Here is an 18,465-nt window from a genome sequence, read left to right on the forward strand (position 1 = left end):
TTTTTTTTAAAAGAGGGGGTTAAATCAGTCTTCGTCGATGGTGCGAAACGGGCAATAGCAAATCCGGTACATAGTATTGGATTACAGTGCACCAGAAGCAGCTCTGATTAGTCCAACATCCGCTTCTAAAAATCAGCAGGAATTCAAACATCCCGTGCTATGCCGAGATCGTCCTATGTTAGGGTTCATTGTTGTATATGCTCAGTTTCTTTAAAATTTAAAGAAATTCAGACTTTTGATGCACCTCTGGCTATGCAAGGTTGTGTTGGTGGCTCTCCTTCTCAGTCAGCCTGTTCTCCTCACACCCTCTTCCGATATCCTTGTCACATCCACCAGTTTGGGAACCTCTGCTATAGCGAATATGTAGACGGCTGAAGCTCACTAATATTTTGCTTAGATACAGATAAAATTTAAAAGGCTCTTCACTTGCTAAATTGGGAAAAACATTTCCTTTGAACACAATTTTAAAACAGAGTGCTGTTATAAGGAACGTCAATCTTTCTAATTGCATCCATCTAAATTTAAATAGAACCCATTCCAAAATGTACTCTCAATCAGTACTGCTGCACACTCAGCAGGGAGACAGCAAGCAAACAGGTCAGTAATTACTGCTTTGCCCAATCCCAGACTTTCCTACTTCTTTAGCCTTAAGCTAGGTACAATTTTGTACTTTTATGGTATATTTAGTGCTGTTTGCTCTCCATGGTGATACAGCTAAATTGTTAAATTGGCATTATTTCCCACCTTCACAAGAATAAAGCCCAGTTTACAAACCCAGAGATCAGATTACATTTGTTTAATTTAAAAAAATGCATATTTTAAAAAGTTGTTTGAATGCTTATTTTGTTTTGGATCTACATTTCGTGCCAGCAACCGCTATCTGTGCATTGAATGACTTTGATGCATGAGCTTGTATAGGCAGTTAAATTGCCCCTACTTCTCCTTTCAAGTGCCCTAGCCACAATTTTTTTTCATTATTCATTCCTGCGATATGGGCGTCACTGGCAAGGCCAGCATTTATTACCCATCCCTAATTACCCTCGAGAAGGTGGTGGTGAGCCGCCTTCTTGAACCGCTACAGTCCTTGTGGTGAAGGTACTCCCACAGTGCTGTTAGGGAGGGAGTTCCAGGATTTTGACCCAGATGTGCAGCCTAGGGAGGCTGGAAAGAGAGAGCAATTTTGATGCACAAAAACAAAGAAAAAAATCCATTGTTTGACACTGGAAAAATTAACTTACATAAATGGATTTACTGGAACAATGGATACAAGACACTTGCCTGAAGCAGTCTGTAAGGTAACTCCAGCAGGGACCTGGATTGGAAAACTAATGCCAGAAGGTAATGCAAGGGTAGTTGTAGTTGCTGAAGTGCCCTATGAAAACAGATAATACTGTTGTTATTTACAACAAGGAAAATGTAACAATTTTATGTTCAGCCGGTAGTAGCTAGCTCGGGTCTCTCTGATCAGCTTTCCGGCCAGTCTGAAGCACCAATTTCCATATTAATGTAGTCACTCAGGATATATGAGATCCATACTCATAAACTAAGTTAGCACAGCAGCTCCGGGTCTGAGTGGCGATCCAGTGGCGAGCCTCCATGAGAGAGTGAGCGCCATCACCATAGAAAGAAAACATACCAGAAGGCTTCTCCTACCCTGTAGGAGACAAATTATAATATATATAGTATATATTTATTAAAATTATATGCGTACAGACAGGGGAGTACTTTGTACTGGAAATACACTTAGTCTTTCCTTCTCCTTCAAAAGAATAATTAACTGGAGGCAGTTCATGCCTCATACAGATTTGGAATTGGATGCTTTAATTGGAATTGCAAGAGAAAGCTCAACACTCCCAGACAGATGGAGACTCCTTTGAACAGGAAAATCTTTTTCATGTTCAATGCAGAGTTCTCAAACATGCTATGCAGCAGTGTGGTGAAAGGGCCACCCGAGACCTCTGCTGCACTGTAAGGGGGGGACACACATTTCCCACAGGGGCAAAAAACAGCATATCATCACACTATTCTGACACACTTCACAGCAGCTAACTGAAGAGCAACATTAGGTACAGTAGAAAGTGGGGGGCAAAGACGACCTAATTTAAAGATAAAAGTTCTTCCTTCAACTTTGCAGCCACTGTAATAAACATGCACATATTTTTTCTAATAAAGATATTAAGTATGTTACACCTTTTTATAATTTTGATTTGTAACTTCATAGCATATAATTTAATTGTCTCAATGAAACATTTCTTTCATGGTAAGTCACTCAGCCCTCTGTGCAGCTCCTAGGACTGGTTGTAAAATAGCATTCCGGAAAGCAGTGTACTCAGAAATACCAGAGAGGGCGAGGACCTAAAAGTTCTTGGGCTAGAAGTTCGTCTCGGGCGGCGACGGGCATTATTGGACTGCAATGGAATTGAATATGAGGCGCTGTGTATAACGGGCGGCCTAGCCGATACCACCTGTTCTGTGCCACCGCCCGAGACTAATTTCTAGGCCCTTATATTTGTTCTTGAGGTGTGGGCACCAGCAACACGGACATCAAGGCATCATAAGGTCATTAATATATGTAGGCCAGACCAGGTAGGGGTGGCGGGTTCCCTTCCCTGAAGGGTATTAGTGAACCAGTTGGATTTTTACGACAATCCAGCTTTCGTGATCATTAAGGAGCTAGTGCTAGAAAATGATCAGATTTAGTGGGAGTAATTTTAACCCCAAAAATGGGTGGGTTTGGGTCAGATGGTTAAAATGTAAAAAATCTGAAACATGAATCCAACCCACCTCAAACCCGCCCACTTCTGGTTTTAACGGAGGCGGGGTGGGGGGGGGGGAAGGGAAGACCAAGCCGCTTCCAGGAGGCGGGTCAGTCAGTAAAACTTAAGGAGGCTGCGTGCCTCCATTTTAACAAACGTTTTATTTTTAACTCATGTCGGCTGGGTTTCCTGGGCCTTGGGAAATCCAGCAGATAAGAGGAGAGAAGGGGTGGATTCATCAGGTAAGTGTCTTTACAGCACTGCTTGTGGGCCAGGAAGAGCAGGAGTGTTCCCTCCAGGCCCAACAAGCTTACCGTGAACCCCCCAAGATCTGTCCAACCCCCCATCTCCACGATCTCCAACCCCCAATCTTTCTGCTCCCCCCTCCGCGATCTCCCCCCCACCGACCACCATCTCCACCCCTCCATGATCTCTCCCACCCCTTGCACTAGAACCCCCGACAACAATCTCTCCCCTGACCCCCATCTCCATCCCTCCGCAATCTCTTCCACCCCAACCCCCCACCAACTAGAACCCCCGACAGTGATATCTCCCTGCCTCCCTTTTTTAAAATTCATTTACGGGCCAGTAAGGCCAGCATCTATTGCCCATAACGAATTGCCCTCGAGAAGGTAATGGCGAGCCCCCTTCTTGAATACAACTGAGTGGCTTGCTAGGCCATTTCAGAGGGCAGTTAAGAGTCAACCACATTGCTGTGAGTCCATATAGGCCAGACCAGGTAAGAACGGCAGATTTCCTTCCCTGAAGGACATTAGTGAACCAGATGGGTTTTTACAACAATCTGGTAGTTTCATAGTCACCATTACTGATGGTAGCTTTTTATACCAGATTTATTTAATTATCTGAATTTAAATTCCCCAACTGCCGTGGTGGGATTTGAATGTCTCCGGATCATTAGTCCAGGCCTCTGGATTACTAGTCTAGTAACATAACCACTATGCTACCGTACCCCCTAACTGCTCCTCTGCAGCATGCTGCAGGCTTTCCCGCCCGACAGGCAGCCGACCTGTCAATCAGGTTGGCTGTCAGGTGGGGAACCAGGAGAAAAAATTTAAAAGATGTCTGTGGTTAAAAACTGCGGGACGTTCGGGAAACCTGTACTTCCGGGTTTCCCGTCTATAACTCATCCACCAACCACCCCCCACCACCCCCCCCCAAAACCCCCGCCCCACCCCAACTCCGATCGTGCAGCTCGTAAATATTGGGGTCATTGAATTCAATTTCACAATTTGCCTTGGTGGGACTTTAACTCATGACCTCTGGCTACCAGTCAAGTATCATAACCACTAGGCTACAGTTCCCATATACATTTTGAAGAGGAATAAAAATAACAAAGCAGGATTATTTATTAATATAACACTTACCAGTTCTGCAGATGTAAAATTCTGAACACTTCTACCAGCAGGAATCACAATAGAAGCTGCAACAGAAATGTAAGATTTTATTATTTAATTTAGTAACCTGCACAGCAATCGTGGGACAAAAGTTGACATAAGTAGCTATCAAGTAAATCTAGAGAAACTAGTGATCCACAACTTCTTAATGACATTGGCAAAGAGCATATGGAAACCCACAGCAGCTTAAATTGATCGGACTTAAATTTGTTGATAGGAATGGATTACTGAGGGACAGGTTCTGCAAATATTATTAGAATCAACTCCAATAATACTTTCTTGGCCAGACCATCTTCTAGGATCTTGAAAAGGAAGGATACTTGTTTTGGAGGATCTAAAGGCTTAATTGTACAATCTACTGCACAAATTTGGTCACACCAAAACATGCAGATCTAGTGTAAAAAATATACATGGTCATATACGGGGTACGGTAGCAAAGTGGTTATGTTGAGAGACTAGTAATCCAGACGCCTGGACTAATAATCTGGAGACGTGAGTTTAAATCCCACCACAGCAATTCAATTAATTAAATAATTCTGGTGTCAGTAATGGTGACATGAAACTACCGGATTGTCATAAAAACCCATCTGGTTCACTAATGCCCTTTAGGGAAGGAAATCTGACGTCCTTACCCAAACTGGCTTATATGTGACTCCAGAATCTTAACTGCCCTCTGAAAGCAAGCCACTCAGTTGTAGCAAAATGTTCACATGCATGAAATCTATTTGAACACTAGTAAAGTCACATACAGAAAAGACTAATTCGAAGGCAAATGGACAAGTTTTAAGAATTCAGGTCTTCTGCTTTGGATACCGACAGGTTTTTAAAGACCTTTCCCTTTCACAACAATTCTTATAAGCAGACCTTGTTGTTTACAATGTGGAAGCTATATGTTCTGCTTTTGCAAAGATTATGTGATCCATGATTAATAATGACCTAAATTGCATTAAACTACTTATTGGAAGATAGACTTGTCCAACACTTTAAGTCATCTGCGCAGATGGAATACTACCACAGAGATCAGAGCTTTAACAATCAAACAGCTATAATACTTATTCGCAATTTGAAGAAGATACTCAAGAATAGGAAACAGGATTATGAATAGACAGTACAACCGTCACCACGCAGACACATGGGAACACCAGCACCTGCAAGTTCCCCTCCAAGTTACACACCATCCTGACTTGGAAATATATCGCCATTCCTTCATCATCGCTGGTTCAAAATCCTGGAACTCCCCACCTAACAGCACTGTGGGAGCACCTTCATCACACAGACTGCAGTGGTTCAAGGCGGCGGCTCACCACCACCTTCTCAAGGGCAATTAGGGATGGGCAATAAATGCTGGCCTTGCCAGCAACGCCCACATCCCAGGAATGAATAAAAAAAATCTTACATCTATGTCCTCTTGTTCTACACTGCTTAACTACTGGAAATCGCTTCCATTTCTACCTTCTCCATTTGCTCTTTCTGAATGTTTTATTTCCCCTGCCCCCTTCCATCCTAGTTGAAATGACTCTTCAAATCCCTATTTTTCAGTTTTGCCAGCTCATTAGCTCCCACCCTGCTCGGATATAGCCCATCCTTGTAGAATAGCTCCCATCTTCTCTAAAACTGGTGTCAATGCCCTGTAAAATGGAAACCGTCTTCCTGACTCCAACCCTTTCAACATGCATCGAAACATAGAAGATAGGAGCAGGAGTAGGCCATTCGGCCCCTCGAGCCTGCTCCGCCATTTAATGAGATCATAGCTGATCATCCAAATTCAGTACCCTGTCCCTGCTTTCTCCCCATATCCCTTGATCCCTTTAGCCTTAAGAAATATATCTAACTCCTTCTTGAACTCCTTCTCGAGCTCCCTAATCTGCCCATCCTTCCACATTCTAGCTCATCCGTTATCAGTTGTCCTCATATACCAGAGTGTTAAAGAGCAACTATGCCAAGTATGTTTTGTTCATAACAACTAGCATTGATAGAGCACCTTTAATATAGAGAAACAACTCAAAGCAGTTCACAGAGGAGCAGATGCCATGCCTCTATGGGACAGTTAGGAGCTGTAACAAAAATCTTAGAAGAGATGGGTTTGAGAAGGCTTTTAAAAAGGCAAGGTTGTTAGGTGGGAAGGCAATGGAGTAGGGAGGGAATTCCAGAGAGTAGGAGCAAGGTTTTTGTTCAGGTGATCCCAAATTAGAACAAACACAGTTTAGAAATGATTTACTCTCTTTAGTGGCAACTAAATGAGAAGGGGTTAATTAATAATCTTGTTGTGCAGGATCCTTTAGGGAAGAGTGACCATAACATGATAGAATTCTTCATTAAGATGGAAAGTGAAGAAGTCCAATCTGAAACTAGGGTCCTAAATCTAAACAAAACTAAACTACAAAGGTATGAGGAGTGAGTTGGCTATGATAGATTGGGGAGCTTCATTAAAAGGCATGACGGTGGATAGGCAATGGCTAACATTTAAGGAACAAATGCATGAATTGCAACAGTTATACATTCCTTTCTGGCGCAAAAACACGAAAGGAAAAGCGGCCCAATCATGACTAACAAAAGAAATTAAGGATAGTATTAGATCCAAAGAGGAGTCATATAAAGTTGCCAGAAAAAGTAGCAAGCCTGAGGATCTGGAGCAGTGTGGAGTTCAGCAAAAAAGGACCAAGAGATTGATTAGATGGGGGAAAATAGAGTATGAGAGTAAACTTGCGGACTGCAAAAGCTTCTACAAGTATGTAAAAAGAAAAAGATTAGTGAAGACAAATGTAGCTCCCTTACAGTCAAAAACGGGAGAATTTATAATGGGGAACAAGGAAATGGCTGAGCAATTAAACAAATACTTTGGTTCTGTCTTCACGGAAGAGGACACAAATAACTTCCCAGAAATGTTAGGGAACCAAGGGTCTAGTGAGAAGGAGGAATTAAAGGAAATTAGTATTAGTAAAAAAAAGTGCAGGAGAAATTAATGGGACTGAAAGCCGATAAATCCCCAGGGCCTGATAATTTGCATCCCAGAGCACTAAAAGAGGTAGCCATGGAAATAGTGGATGCATTGGTTATCATCTTCCAAAATTCTATAGATTATGGAACAGTTCCTGCAGATTGGAGGGTGGCAAATGTAACCCCACTATTTAAAAAAGGGAGAGAGAAAACAGGGAACTACAGACCAGTTAGCCTAACATCAGTAGTAGGGAAAATGCTAGAGTCTATTATAAAGGATGTGATAACAGGACACTTAGAAAATATCAACGGGATTAGACAAAGTCAACATGGATTTATGAAAGGGAAATCGTGTTTGACAAACCTACTGGAGTATTTTGAGGATGTAACTGGTAGAATAGATAAGGGAGAACCAGTGGATGTGGTGTATTTGGATTTTCAGAAGGCCTTTGATAAAGTCCCACATAAGAGGTTAGTGTGCAAAATTAAAGCACATGGGATTGGGGGTAATACACTGGCATGGATTGAAAATTGGTTAACAGACAGGAAACAGAGAGTAGGAATAAATGGGTCTTTTTCGGGGTGGCAGGCGGTGACTAGTTGGGTACCGCAGGGATCAGTGCTTGGGCCCCAGTTATTCACAATACAGGTAGACTATCCTTTATCCGAAAACCTCGGGACCAGCCGTGTTTCGGTTTTCGGAAAATTTCGGATTTTGGAAGGTATTTTATAAGACTGGGAAATTTGTCGGGGGTGGGGGTCGGCGGGGGGGTCGGCGGGAGTCGGGGGTCCGCGCGCACGACTTACGCTGACCCTCTGCTCAGCGTAAGTCGTGCGCCACTCTGGTCATGTCGTGCGCACGACTTACGCTGAACGAAAAAACCTTCGGTTTTTAGAGGGTTTCGGTTTTCGGAAGTTCGGATAAAAAGTAGTCTACCTGTATATATCAATGATTTGGATGAGGGAACCAAATGTAATATTTCCAAGTTTGCTGACGACACGAAACTAGGTGGGATTGTGAGTTGTGAGGGGGATGCAAAGAGGCTTCAAGGCAATTTAGACAAGTTGAGTGAGTGGGCAAATACATGGCAAATGCAGTATAACGTGGATAAATGTGAAGTTATCCACTTAGGTCGGAAAAACAGAAAGGCAGAGTATTATTTAAATGGTGATAGATTGGGAAATGTTGATGTACAGAGGGACTTGGGTGTCCTTGTACACCAGTCACTGAAAGCAAACATGCAGGTACAGCAAGCAGTTAGGAAGGCAAATGGTATGTTGGCCTTCATTGCAGGAGGATTGGAGTACAGGAGCAAGGATGTCTTACTACAGTTATACAGGGCCTTGGTGAGACCACACCTGGAGTACTGTGTGCAGTTTTGGTCTCCTTACCTAAGAAAGGATATACTTGCCACAGAGGGAGTGCAGCGAAGGTTCACCAGACTGATTCCTGGGATAGCAGGACTGTCGTATGAGGAGAGATTGGGTCGACTAGGCCTGTATTCACTAGAGTTTAGAAGAATGAGGGGGGATCTCATTGAAACATATAAAATTCTGACAGGGCTAGACAGACTGGATGCAGGGAGGATGTTTCCCCTGGCTGGGGGAAGAGGGGTCTAGAATGAGGGGTCACAGTCTCAGGATAAGGGGGTAGGACATTTAGGACTGAGATGAGGAGAAATTTCTTCACTCAGAGGGTGATGAACCTGTGGAACTCTCTACCACAGAAGGCTGTGGAGGCCAAGTCACTGAATATATTTAAGAAGGAGATAGTTAGCTTTCTAGACACAAAAGGCATCAAGGGGTATGAGGAGAGAGCGGGAATATGGTATTGAGATAGAGGATCAGCCATGATCATATTGAATGGCGGAGCAGGCTCAAAGGGCCGAATGGCCTACTCCTGCTCCTATTTTTCTATGTTTCTATGTAACTATTCCTTCTCTTCCTGCAGGATTGCATTGCAGTTTAGAGAAACGTTGTGTCATTGTCATTAGTTGGTGCAACAAAATCTGGTTAACATTTTCAAAGGCCACTGAGCTGGAACACAAACTAATTGTCAAATCCCAAAAAGTATTTTTAGGATTATATTCTGTGATAAAATAAGCCTGTTTTTGACAATTGCAGCAAAACTGACCTGCAACCAACCATCACACAAAGCTCCTTGTAGGAACATTGGCCCGTATTTTCCGATTGGAGGCTTCCCGCAAGTGTCCCTGGGATCACGTGGCCATGGGGAGCCAATCAAAGAAGGGAATCTCCCTTCATACACTTGACAGATATATGAATGGAGATCACCCCAAAAACACTTCAAAACATTAAATACATTTTTTTTTAATCACATTTTTAAAATTAGTTGAAATTACAATAAATTAAATATTTTAAACAAAAATTTAATTTTTTGAAAAAAAATTAAAGTTTTTTACAGGGTTAAAAATAAACTTACTTTTTTTTTAAAAAGTATTTTTAAATGATAAATGACTGGAAATTTAAAAAAAAACTTTTTTCAACTCTTATCCTGGTAAAAGGAGGCCTTATGCCTGCTTTTACCAGGCGTAAGATTTCTAAGTGTTTTCTGCGGGCGGAGGGTCTCCAGAAAGCGGAACTCTCCGCCCGCAGAGGCCCTTCCCCAGGGCAGGCGTCCGATCTGTCAAGAGCATTCTTGACAGATCGGAAATGCCGGTTTTCAGCACATGTGCTGTGCATGCCTGAAACCTGCATTTCCGATGTCCCTACAGGTGGGTACACAGCGCGTACACACCTGTAGGGGCATCGGAAAATACAGGCCATTGTTAAAGTAGCAATCAAGGGTGGTAACTATGCTGTGTTCCTGTCAAAATTAGTCATGATGGGTGCTGAGACAGCCCTCAGAGTTCTTTTTTTTTCACTGCAGGAAGCGCCTATAATTACCCTGTACTGTACTTATAAGTGTAAAATAAGTGGCTCTGAATCTTTCATGCATTTCTCAGAATTGCAAACGATTTGTACAGAATATATCAAGGTTTGACAAATTTACTGAACGCGGCATTTTGACAGTGTTGCAAACTAATAACAAAATTGAAAGTTTCTTCAGCCCTAACCTGTTCATACCCAATAATATCTCAACTTTTTTTTAAATGCTGTAGATTAGATCACACTTTTCAACTCTGTCCACTGTCCAGTAACTTTCTGAACAAGAATGTAACAACTGCAAAGTCTACTTTGTTGTGTACTCAAACATTAGGAATTGGATTGTGACCACTAAAAGACAATCTACTCAAGACACTTATTAGTTACCAACAATAAAACAATAGTAACAGATGGAATGGTGGCACAGAACATTAGCCGTGGCTATACTTTTTCACCAGCTACCCCACCCAAATTGGGATGTCATACCTTTGCCACTCTGGCTTTTCCTCCTCCTTCAAGCATCTCACCTTTACCCATGCCTTTTGCCTTTCATTTAAAAATGTGGGTCTTCTACCACCCCTCAAGCCCCATGCGGAGCTTTCTCCTCGATGTCCTCCCATCTTTCTTCCCTGCGCTTTTATACAAGTGGCTCCTCATTCTCAGTGATTTCAATTTTCACCTCAACTCCCTTTGTCACCCTCCTCTAAATTCACTCAATCTCACCTTATTAACTCCCTTGCCCATATCCTTGGCTACCACCTTGACTTTGCCATGTCATGCACTCTCTGCACCCAATTTCAATCAAAAAGGCCATTTTCAACCACATCCTCTTCTCACTACCACTCAAATCCCTCTATCCTCCTCCAATCCCACTACTTTCACCATCTTCCCAAGGAAAACGTTTCTCCTTCCCCACCCCCCACTATTCATCTTCACTGCACTCTCAAGTTTCCAAATCCTTTCACTTTGGCCCTCTACCTTTTACGACACCTCTGAAGCTACCAATTTCTTTGGTCACTCTGTGATGCCCTTGTCTCCCACGGTACAACCCCCATTTTCATTGCCTCAAGTCTGAGGAGTGCAAACCTGAGTGCATCTGGCTCATAACTGGCACAGCGATCCAATGGCAGATCTGGTCTGACCACATTAAGCACTACTATGCTTCGCTTTCCTCTGCCAAGGATAATCTAAGAGGACAAGGGTAATCCATGACATCTTTTTATTGTATGGCTGGAGTGTCAGTCGTCCTTGCAGCTGGCTTCATTGTAGCTGGCTCCATTGTATCCTTCCCTTCATCTTGCCCTAAGCTCTGCCCAGACCACAACTCACTCCAGCCCTGAATCCCTGGCTCCTCCCCTTCAAACAGCAATTATGAGCCCCCTCCTCAAAAAGCACACTTTGGACACTTCCACCATTGTCAACTACCATCCCATCTCCAAACTCCCCATTATGTATTTCCAAAATTATGTGTTTTATTTCATCACTTTCAACGTGGCAAATCATTTAAAAAGTGTCTAGCAGTTATACTGAGGTTCTATAATGTGGTGGTTACACCACATTTGGAGTGCTGTGTTTAATAATGATTAGCACACCACAAGCAAGGGCAAGGGTATAGAGAAAAGCAACAAGATCAATCCCAAGTGTAAAAATGGTAAGCTATGAAGTAAAATTAGACAAACACAAACTCTGCAATCTAGAAAGACAGAAGTTGGGGGTGGGGGTTGGTTGGGGAATCCGAGGTACACAAGATATTTCATGGTACAACTTAGGTAAAGAGCCAGAAAAGTAGAATTAGGCAACATAAATTTAGTGAGAAAGAGTCATGAAATAAATGTTATTTCTTTACTCAGTGATAAATTATTAGAACTAGCCAGGTACGGTAGTAGGGATAAAAACATTAAAGATGTTCAAAACAATGATGGATGCTGGAATAGACTTTTCCCATCCTAGGCTTTTATGCTCTTTTGGTGACAACAAAATAACACAATAAAACTCTTTTGTGTAAGGGCTTCTTTTCTTTGGCTTGAGTTTATAATAAAGTGGCCTACTTCTAAAAGCAAGATTTCCTTAAGAGGAGCATTCTCAGACTGGCCCAAGAAAACAAACCATGGTGGCAAGGTGGGTTAGGATGCTGGCCGTATACCTGCTGGGTTTGAATTCCGTTCAGGTTGAAGACAGGGCCATGTTTGGTCTCAGCTAACTATTAGGACCTTTACAAAATAAATTTAAGCAATGTCAATCACTTCCTAATAGGCATCAGTCCACAGATCAAAACTACCCATAATTTGTCATTAGCAATCACACGGAGAAAGGCCAAAGGGGTTGCTGATGCAAGGAGTGTGGAAATGTACACGTGCATTCTGAGGCTGGAACTGAGGAATATTGTTGAGACAACTTTGCTCTGTAGCTGGCTATGCAATACCTGGCCTGTGAGTGTTAGAAATTGACACTGCATGACAAGAGTTGAAAAAAGCATTCAGATTCTTCACAAAAAACACTGGATATATTTCACCTTGATCAGCACAGATTCTCCAAAACATAAGGGTAAGCTTTGCGAGAGGAGGCTGCCAGCATGGAGCATTGCTCAATGGGATGGCAGATTGGAAAATTGGGCATAGGAGTCAGTGTTTTGATCGGAAAATCAGTAGCACCCCAAAATGCATGCTGACATCGGCAGCCAGATCGGTACTTCTATTGAGTGAGACTATGTGATGAGAGCTGAAAATACATGTCTACTCCAATGACTATTTGGTGCAACAGGGTGTAACTGAGCCACACAGAGCAGAAGGTCTCAAGTTCAATTCCAGTCAATGCTAATTTTGAACATGAGCAGTCATCTACAATTTACCTCGGGGCAGGGGGGTGGGGGAATTAACCGGAGTTACACCTCTTGATCACTATCCAGTGATTCTCTGTAAACTGCACCCGTATGCCAGTGGGAAGAGGACAGGATTAGACACAATCCAATAGTGCACCAACAGGGGCTGCCTAGTCTCACATAAAGAACAGGTAACGGAAGGTAGTCGCACTCATGGAACCGTACCCCAGCATATCAGCACCATCGGGATAAGGGAGAAAACTGGAGAAGGGAAAAAAGTTCTGTAATAAGGATAGCAAAGCAAATATCAACCCTTTTGATAACTTTACACAACTTTTAGCAATACAAATTTCATTGGAAGAGTTTGCATTTGACTAAATGATGCAAAGAATCCGAATTACAATTCTGTGTGCTTACTGCCATCTACAGCTAGAAACTCATTATATTTTTCCTACAGCCCCTTTCTTATCTTTACTTCTGCACCATTGTTCTTGGGCAGCAAGCAGACAGATCTGCTGATGCTGAGTATCTACCAATATTACTCTTAACGAGTCATAAATGATACTTTTACACTTTACTGGAAGCAGTGTGTAATTGAGTTGATCGCCTTTGCTGCCAAATCTGCCCTATGTGTTCGTGGGATGGATTTTCTGGAACCTCATACATGTGCAAATCATCCAGTTATATTTGAAATTTGGCCATTCTGAATTCCAAACTTATAACTATATTAAATATGCAAGCTTCTAACAATATGCAAATCTAAGTATACTCCAAGTCTGATGCAATCAATCTTCAGTATAGTCTCCACCACATATAATGGGTGCGTTGGCGATTAGCCTGTTATAAGTGTTGGACGGTGCATCGTCTATTAAAGACACCGAGAAGAGAACGGGAACAGGAATGTCCAAGGCTGGGAACGGTAGCGTAGTGGTAATGTCACTGGGCTAGTAATCCAGAGGCCTGGACTAATGATCCAGAGGCGTGAGTTCAAATCCCACCACGGCAGCTGGGGAATTTAAATTCAGTTAATTAAATAAATCTGGAATTTTAAAAAAAAGCTAGTATCAGTAATGGTAACCCATGAAACTATTGGATTGTCGTAAAAAACCATCTGGTTCACTAATGTCCTTTAGGGAAGGAACTCTGCCGTTCTTACCTGGTCTGGCCTATATGTGACTCCAGACCCACAGCAATGGGGTTGACTCTTAACTGCCCCCTAAAATGGCCTAGCAAGTCACTCCGTTGTAACAAACCGCTGCAAAACACAATAAGATGAAACCGGACAGAACACCCGGCACTGGCCACGGACACAGCACACCCAGCCCAGTCGACACTGCAAAGTCCTCCTGACCTTTGAGATTTGTGCCAAAATTGGGAGAGCTGTCCCACAGACTAGTAAAGTGACAGCCTAACATAGTAATACTCACAGAATCATACCTTTCAGCCAATGTCCCAAACTCCTCCATCACCAGGGGTGGTGGCACAGTGGTATACAGTCGGGAGGGAGTGGCCCTGGGAGTCCTCAACATTGACTCTGGGCCCCCATGAAGTCTCATGGCTTCAGGTCAAGCATGGGCAAGGAAACCTCCTGCTGATTACCACCTACCGCCCTCCCTCAGGTGATGAATCAGTACTCCTCCATGTTGAACACCACTTGGAAGAAGCACAGAGTAGCAAGGGCACAGAATGTACTCTGGGTGGGGGACTTCAATGTCCATCACCAAGAGTGGCTCGGGATCACCACTACTGACCAAGCTGGCCGAATCCTGAAGGATATAACTGCCAGTCTGGGCCTGCGACAGGTGGCGAGAGAACCAACACGAGGGAAAAACCTACTTGACCTCGTCCTCACCAATCTATCTGTCGCAGATGATTCTGTCCATGATAGTATTGGTAGTAGTGACCACCGCCCAGTCCTTGTGGAGACGAAGTCCCATCTTCACACTGAGGACACCCGCCATCGTGTTGTGTGGCACTACCACCGTGCTAAATGGGATAGATTCAGAACATATCGAGCAGCTCAAAACTGGGCATCCATGAGGCACTGTGGCCCATCAGCAGCAGCAGAATTGTATTCCACCACAATCCGTAACCTCATGGTCCGGCATATCCCTCACTCTACCATCATCATCAAGCCAGGGGACCAACCCTGGTTCAATAAGGAGTGTAGAAGAGCATGCCAGGAGCAGCACCAGGCATATCTAAAAATGAGGTGCCAACCTGGGGAAGCTGCAACACAGGACTGCATGCATGCTAAAAAGCGGAAACAGCATGCTATAGACAGGGCTAAGCGATCCCACAATCAACGTATCAGATCAAAGCTCTGTAGTCCTGCCACATCCAGTCGTGAATGGTGGAGGACCATTAAACTAACGGGAGAAGGAGGCTCTATGAATATCCCAATCCTCAATAATGGTGGAGCCCAGCACACGAGTGCAAAAGATAAGACTGAAGCATTTGCAACAATTTTCAGCCAGAAGTGCCGAGTGGATGATCCATATCGGCCTGCTCCCGAAGTCCCCACCATCACAGAAGCCAGTCTTCAGCCAATTCGATTCACTCCACATGATATCAAGAAACGGCTGAGCGCACTGGATACAGCAAAGGCTATGGGCCCCGACAACATCCCGGCTCTCATGCTGACGACTTGTGCTCCAGAACTAGCTGCGCCTCTAGCCAAGCTGTTCCAGCACAGCTACAACACTGGCATCTATCCAACAATGTGGAAAACTGCCCAGGTATGTCCTGTCCACAAAAAGCAGGACAAATCCAACCCATCGGTCTACTCTCAATCATCAGCAAAGTGATGGAAGGTGTCATCGACAGTGCTATCAAGCAGCACTTACTCACCAATAACCTGCGCCCTGATGCCCAGTTTGGGTTCCGCCAAGACCACTCGGCTCCAGACCTCATTACAGCCTTGGTCCAAACATGGACAAAGGAGCTGAATTCCAGAGGTGAGGTGCGAGTGACTGCCCTTGACATCAAGGCAGCATTTGACCGAGTCTGCCATCAAGGAGCCCTAGTAAAACTGAAGTCAATGGGAATCAAGGGGAAAACGCTCCACTGGCTGGAGACATACCTAGCACAAAGGAAGATGGTTGTGGTGGTTGAAAGTCAATCATCACAGCCCCAGGACATCGCTGCAGGAGTTCCTCAGGGCAGTTTCCTAGGCCTAACCATCTTCAGCTGCTTCATCAATGACCTTCCCTCCAACATAAGGTCAGAAATGGGGATGTTCACTGATGACTGCACAGTGTTTAGTGCCATTCACAACTCCTCAGATAATGAAGCAGTCCATGCCCGCATGCAACAAGACCTGGACAATGTTTAGGCTTGGGCTGATAAGTGGCAGGTAACATTCGCGCCACAGGTGTGCCAGGCAATGACTATCTCCAACAAGCGAGAGTCTAACCACCGCCCCTTGACATTCAACGGAATTACCGTCGCCAAATTCCCCACCATCAACATCCTGGGGGTCACCAATGACCAGAAACTTAACTGGACCAGCCACATAAATACTGTGGCAACAAGAGCAGGTCAGAGGCTAGGTATTCTGCGGCGAGTGTCTCACCTCCCAACTCCCCAAAGCCTTTCCACCATCTACAAGGCACAAGTAAGGAGTGTGATAGAATACTCTCCACTTGCCTGGATGAGTGCAGCTCCAACAACACGCAAGAAGCTCGACAACATCCAGGACAAAGCAGCCCGCTTGATTGGCACCCCATCCACCACCTTAAACATTCACTCCCTGCATCACCGGCATACCGTGGCTACAGTGTGTACCATCTAGAAGATGCACTGCAGCAACTCACCAAGGCTTCTTCAGCAGCATCTCCCAAACCCGCAACCTCTTCCACCTAGAAGGATCAGGGCAGCAGGCACATGGGAATACCACCTCCAAGTTCCCCTCCAAGTCACACACCATCCTTACTTAGAAGAATATCGCCGATCCTTCATCGTCATTGGGTCAAAATCCTGGAACTCCCTACCTAACAGCACGGTGGGAGTACCTTCACCACACAGACTGCAGCGGTTCAAGGCGGCGGCTCACCACCACCTTCTCAAGGGCAATTAGGGATGGGCAATAAATGCTGGCCTTACCAGCGATGCCCACATCCCATAAAAACGAATTTAAAAAAATGACCGTCACCAAAGCGGAGGACTGAGGGCAGCGACCAGAAGGAGAGATTCACTCCAAAGTAAGTGCGCACTACGCTGCATTTGACTACATCCCTCCAGAACTGATCACTCGTTTTATCTCCAGCATCAGAGGAAACGACCCCTCTTACTTCTGTCAGCTGTGGTTCAGTTGATAGCACACTTGCCTTTTGAGTCAGAAGGTTGTGGGTTCAAGTCCCACTCCAGGGACTTGAGCACAAAAATCTAGGCTGAAACTTCAGTGTTGTGCTGAGGGAGTCCTGCACTGTCAGGGGTGCCGTCTTTCAGATGAGACATTAAATCAAGGCCCCATCTGCTCCCTCAGGTGGATGTAAAAGATCCCAAGTCACTATTTCGAAGAAGAGTAGGGGAGTTATCCCCGATGTCCTGGCCAATATTCATCCCTCAATCAACATAACAAAAACAGTTTATCTGGTCATTATCACATTGCTGTTTGTGGGAGCTTGCTGTGCGCAAATTGGCTGCCTTGTTTCCCACATTACAACAGTGACTACACTCCAAAAGTACTTCATTGGCTGTAAAGCGCTTTGGGATGTCCGGTGGTCGTGAAAAGCGCAATATAAATGCAAGTCTTTCTTTTTCTTTTTTACCGGCTGATGAGTGAACTCTACAACCCCGATGATCAACAAATCTAATTTAATAAAACCCGCTGAGATTCAACAAAACAAATACAGCCACAGACACAGAATGGTCCATGGAGGGATTTAAATATCAATACGAGGTGGGAAAGGCTTATTGAATTACCTGAAGCAGACGGCGCGCTCAATGTGTTATAAGCAGCAACTTTGTAATTGACTTCAGTGGAAAAGCAAATGGTTAGCACCATTTGCCCGATATAGACGGCTTCCCACGATAAATGGTGAGGATGGTAAGAAGAGAATTGCGCTCGCGTCTTCGTCTGGTCATCTGATTGGTGCATTCAGTCCAAGTTACCGTCCAATAATCAAATTGTTCAATGGGAATCACAGGAACTGTATCTTTATTTCTTCTAACGATTTGATTGATCCATCAAAACTGTAGGACGAGTATTGTTGGGTATGTAATTACCAAGAATCAAACCCACTTTCCTGCGGATGGCAATTGATGCAGCTCACCGGTAGGGGCCTCAGGTAGTCCAATTCCCCCAATCCTAAACACATTTGCCAGAGTCAGATCTTGCTCCTGCTCCTAGACCTCCCCAGACACCACGTACACACACATACATATACACACACACACGAGCATGCATATACACACATACAAATATAAATATAGACACACACACTCATTTTATTTATTTTCCAGGAGTTTGTTTGTTTTAGATGATGATGATGTTGGGGAAATGGGGTCCCTGTTCCAGAATGAGGAGGTCTGCCTGGTTTAGGTCATTCTGCAATCTGACACTCCCCATCATTCTGTAGTTGTGCTGGGCTCTGGTTGAGGTGATCAAGCTGGTGGATCACTCAGATAGGTGTGTTATATTTGAGCTGTA

The 18,465-nt window shown here is 44.1% G+C and overlaps 1 protein-coding gene across 1 annotated transcript in view; it reads right to left on the bottom strand.

Moving 5' to 3' along the window:
• gtf2a1l (general transcription factor IIA, 1-like) overlaps positions 1-18,465 on the bottom strand; it is an 85,863-nt gene that overhangs the window by 42,118 nt on the left and 25,280 nt on the right. The window contains exons 4-5 of the mRNA XM_085980345.1: positions 4,142-4,197; positions 1,279-1,372 (exon numbers count right to left, since the gene is read on the bottom strand). Coding sequence (XP_085836471.1) covers positions 1,279-1,372; positions 4,142-4,197 — 150 coding nt within the window. The remainder of the gene's footprint in view (positions 1-1,278; positions 1,373-4,141; positions 4,198-18,465) is intronic.

This window comes from Somniosus microcephalus, chromosome 3 (genome assembly GCF_052327205.1).
Source record: "Somniosus microcephalus isolate GS21.2 chromosome 3, FLI_Smic_1.0, whole genome shotgun sequence".
Classification (NCBI taxonomy): Eukaryota; Metazoa; Chordata; class Chondrichthyes; order Squaliformes; family Somniosidae; genus Somniosus; species Somniosus microcephalus.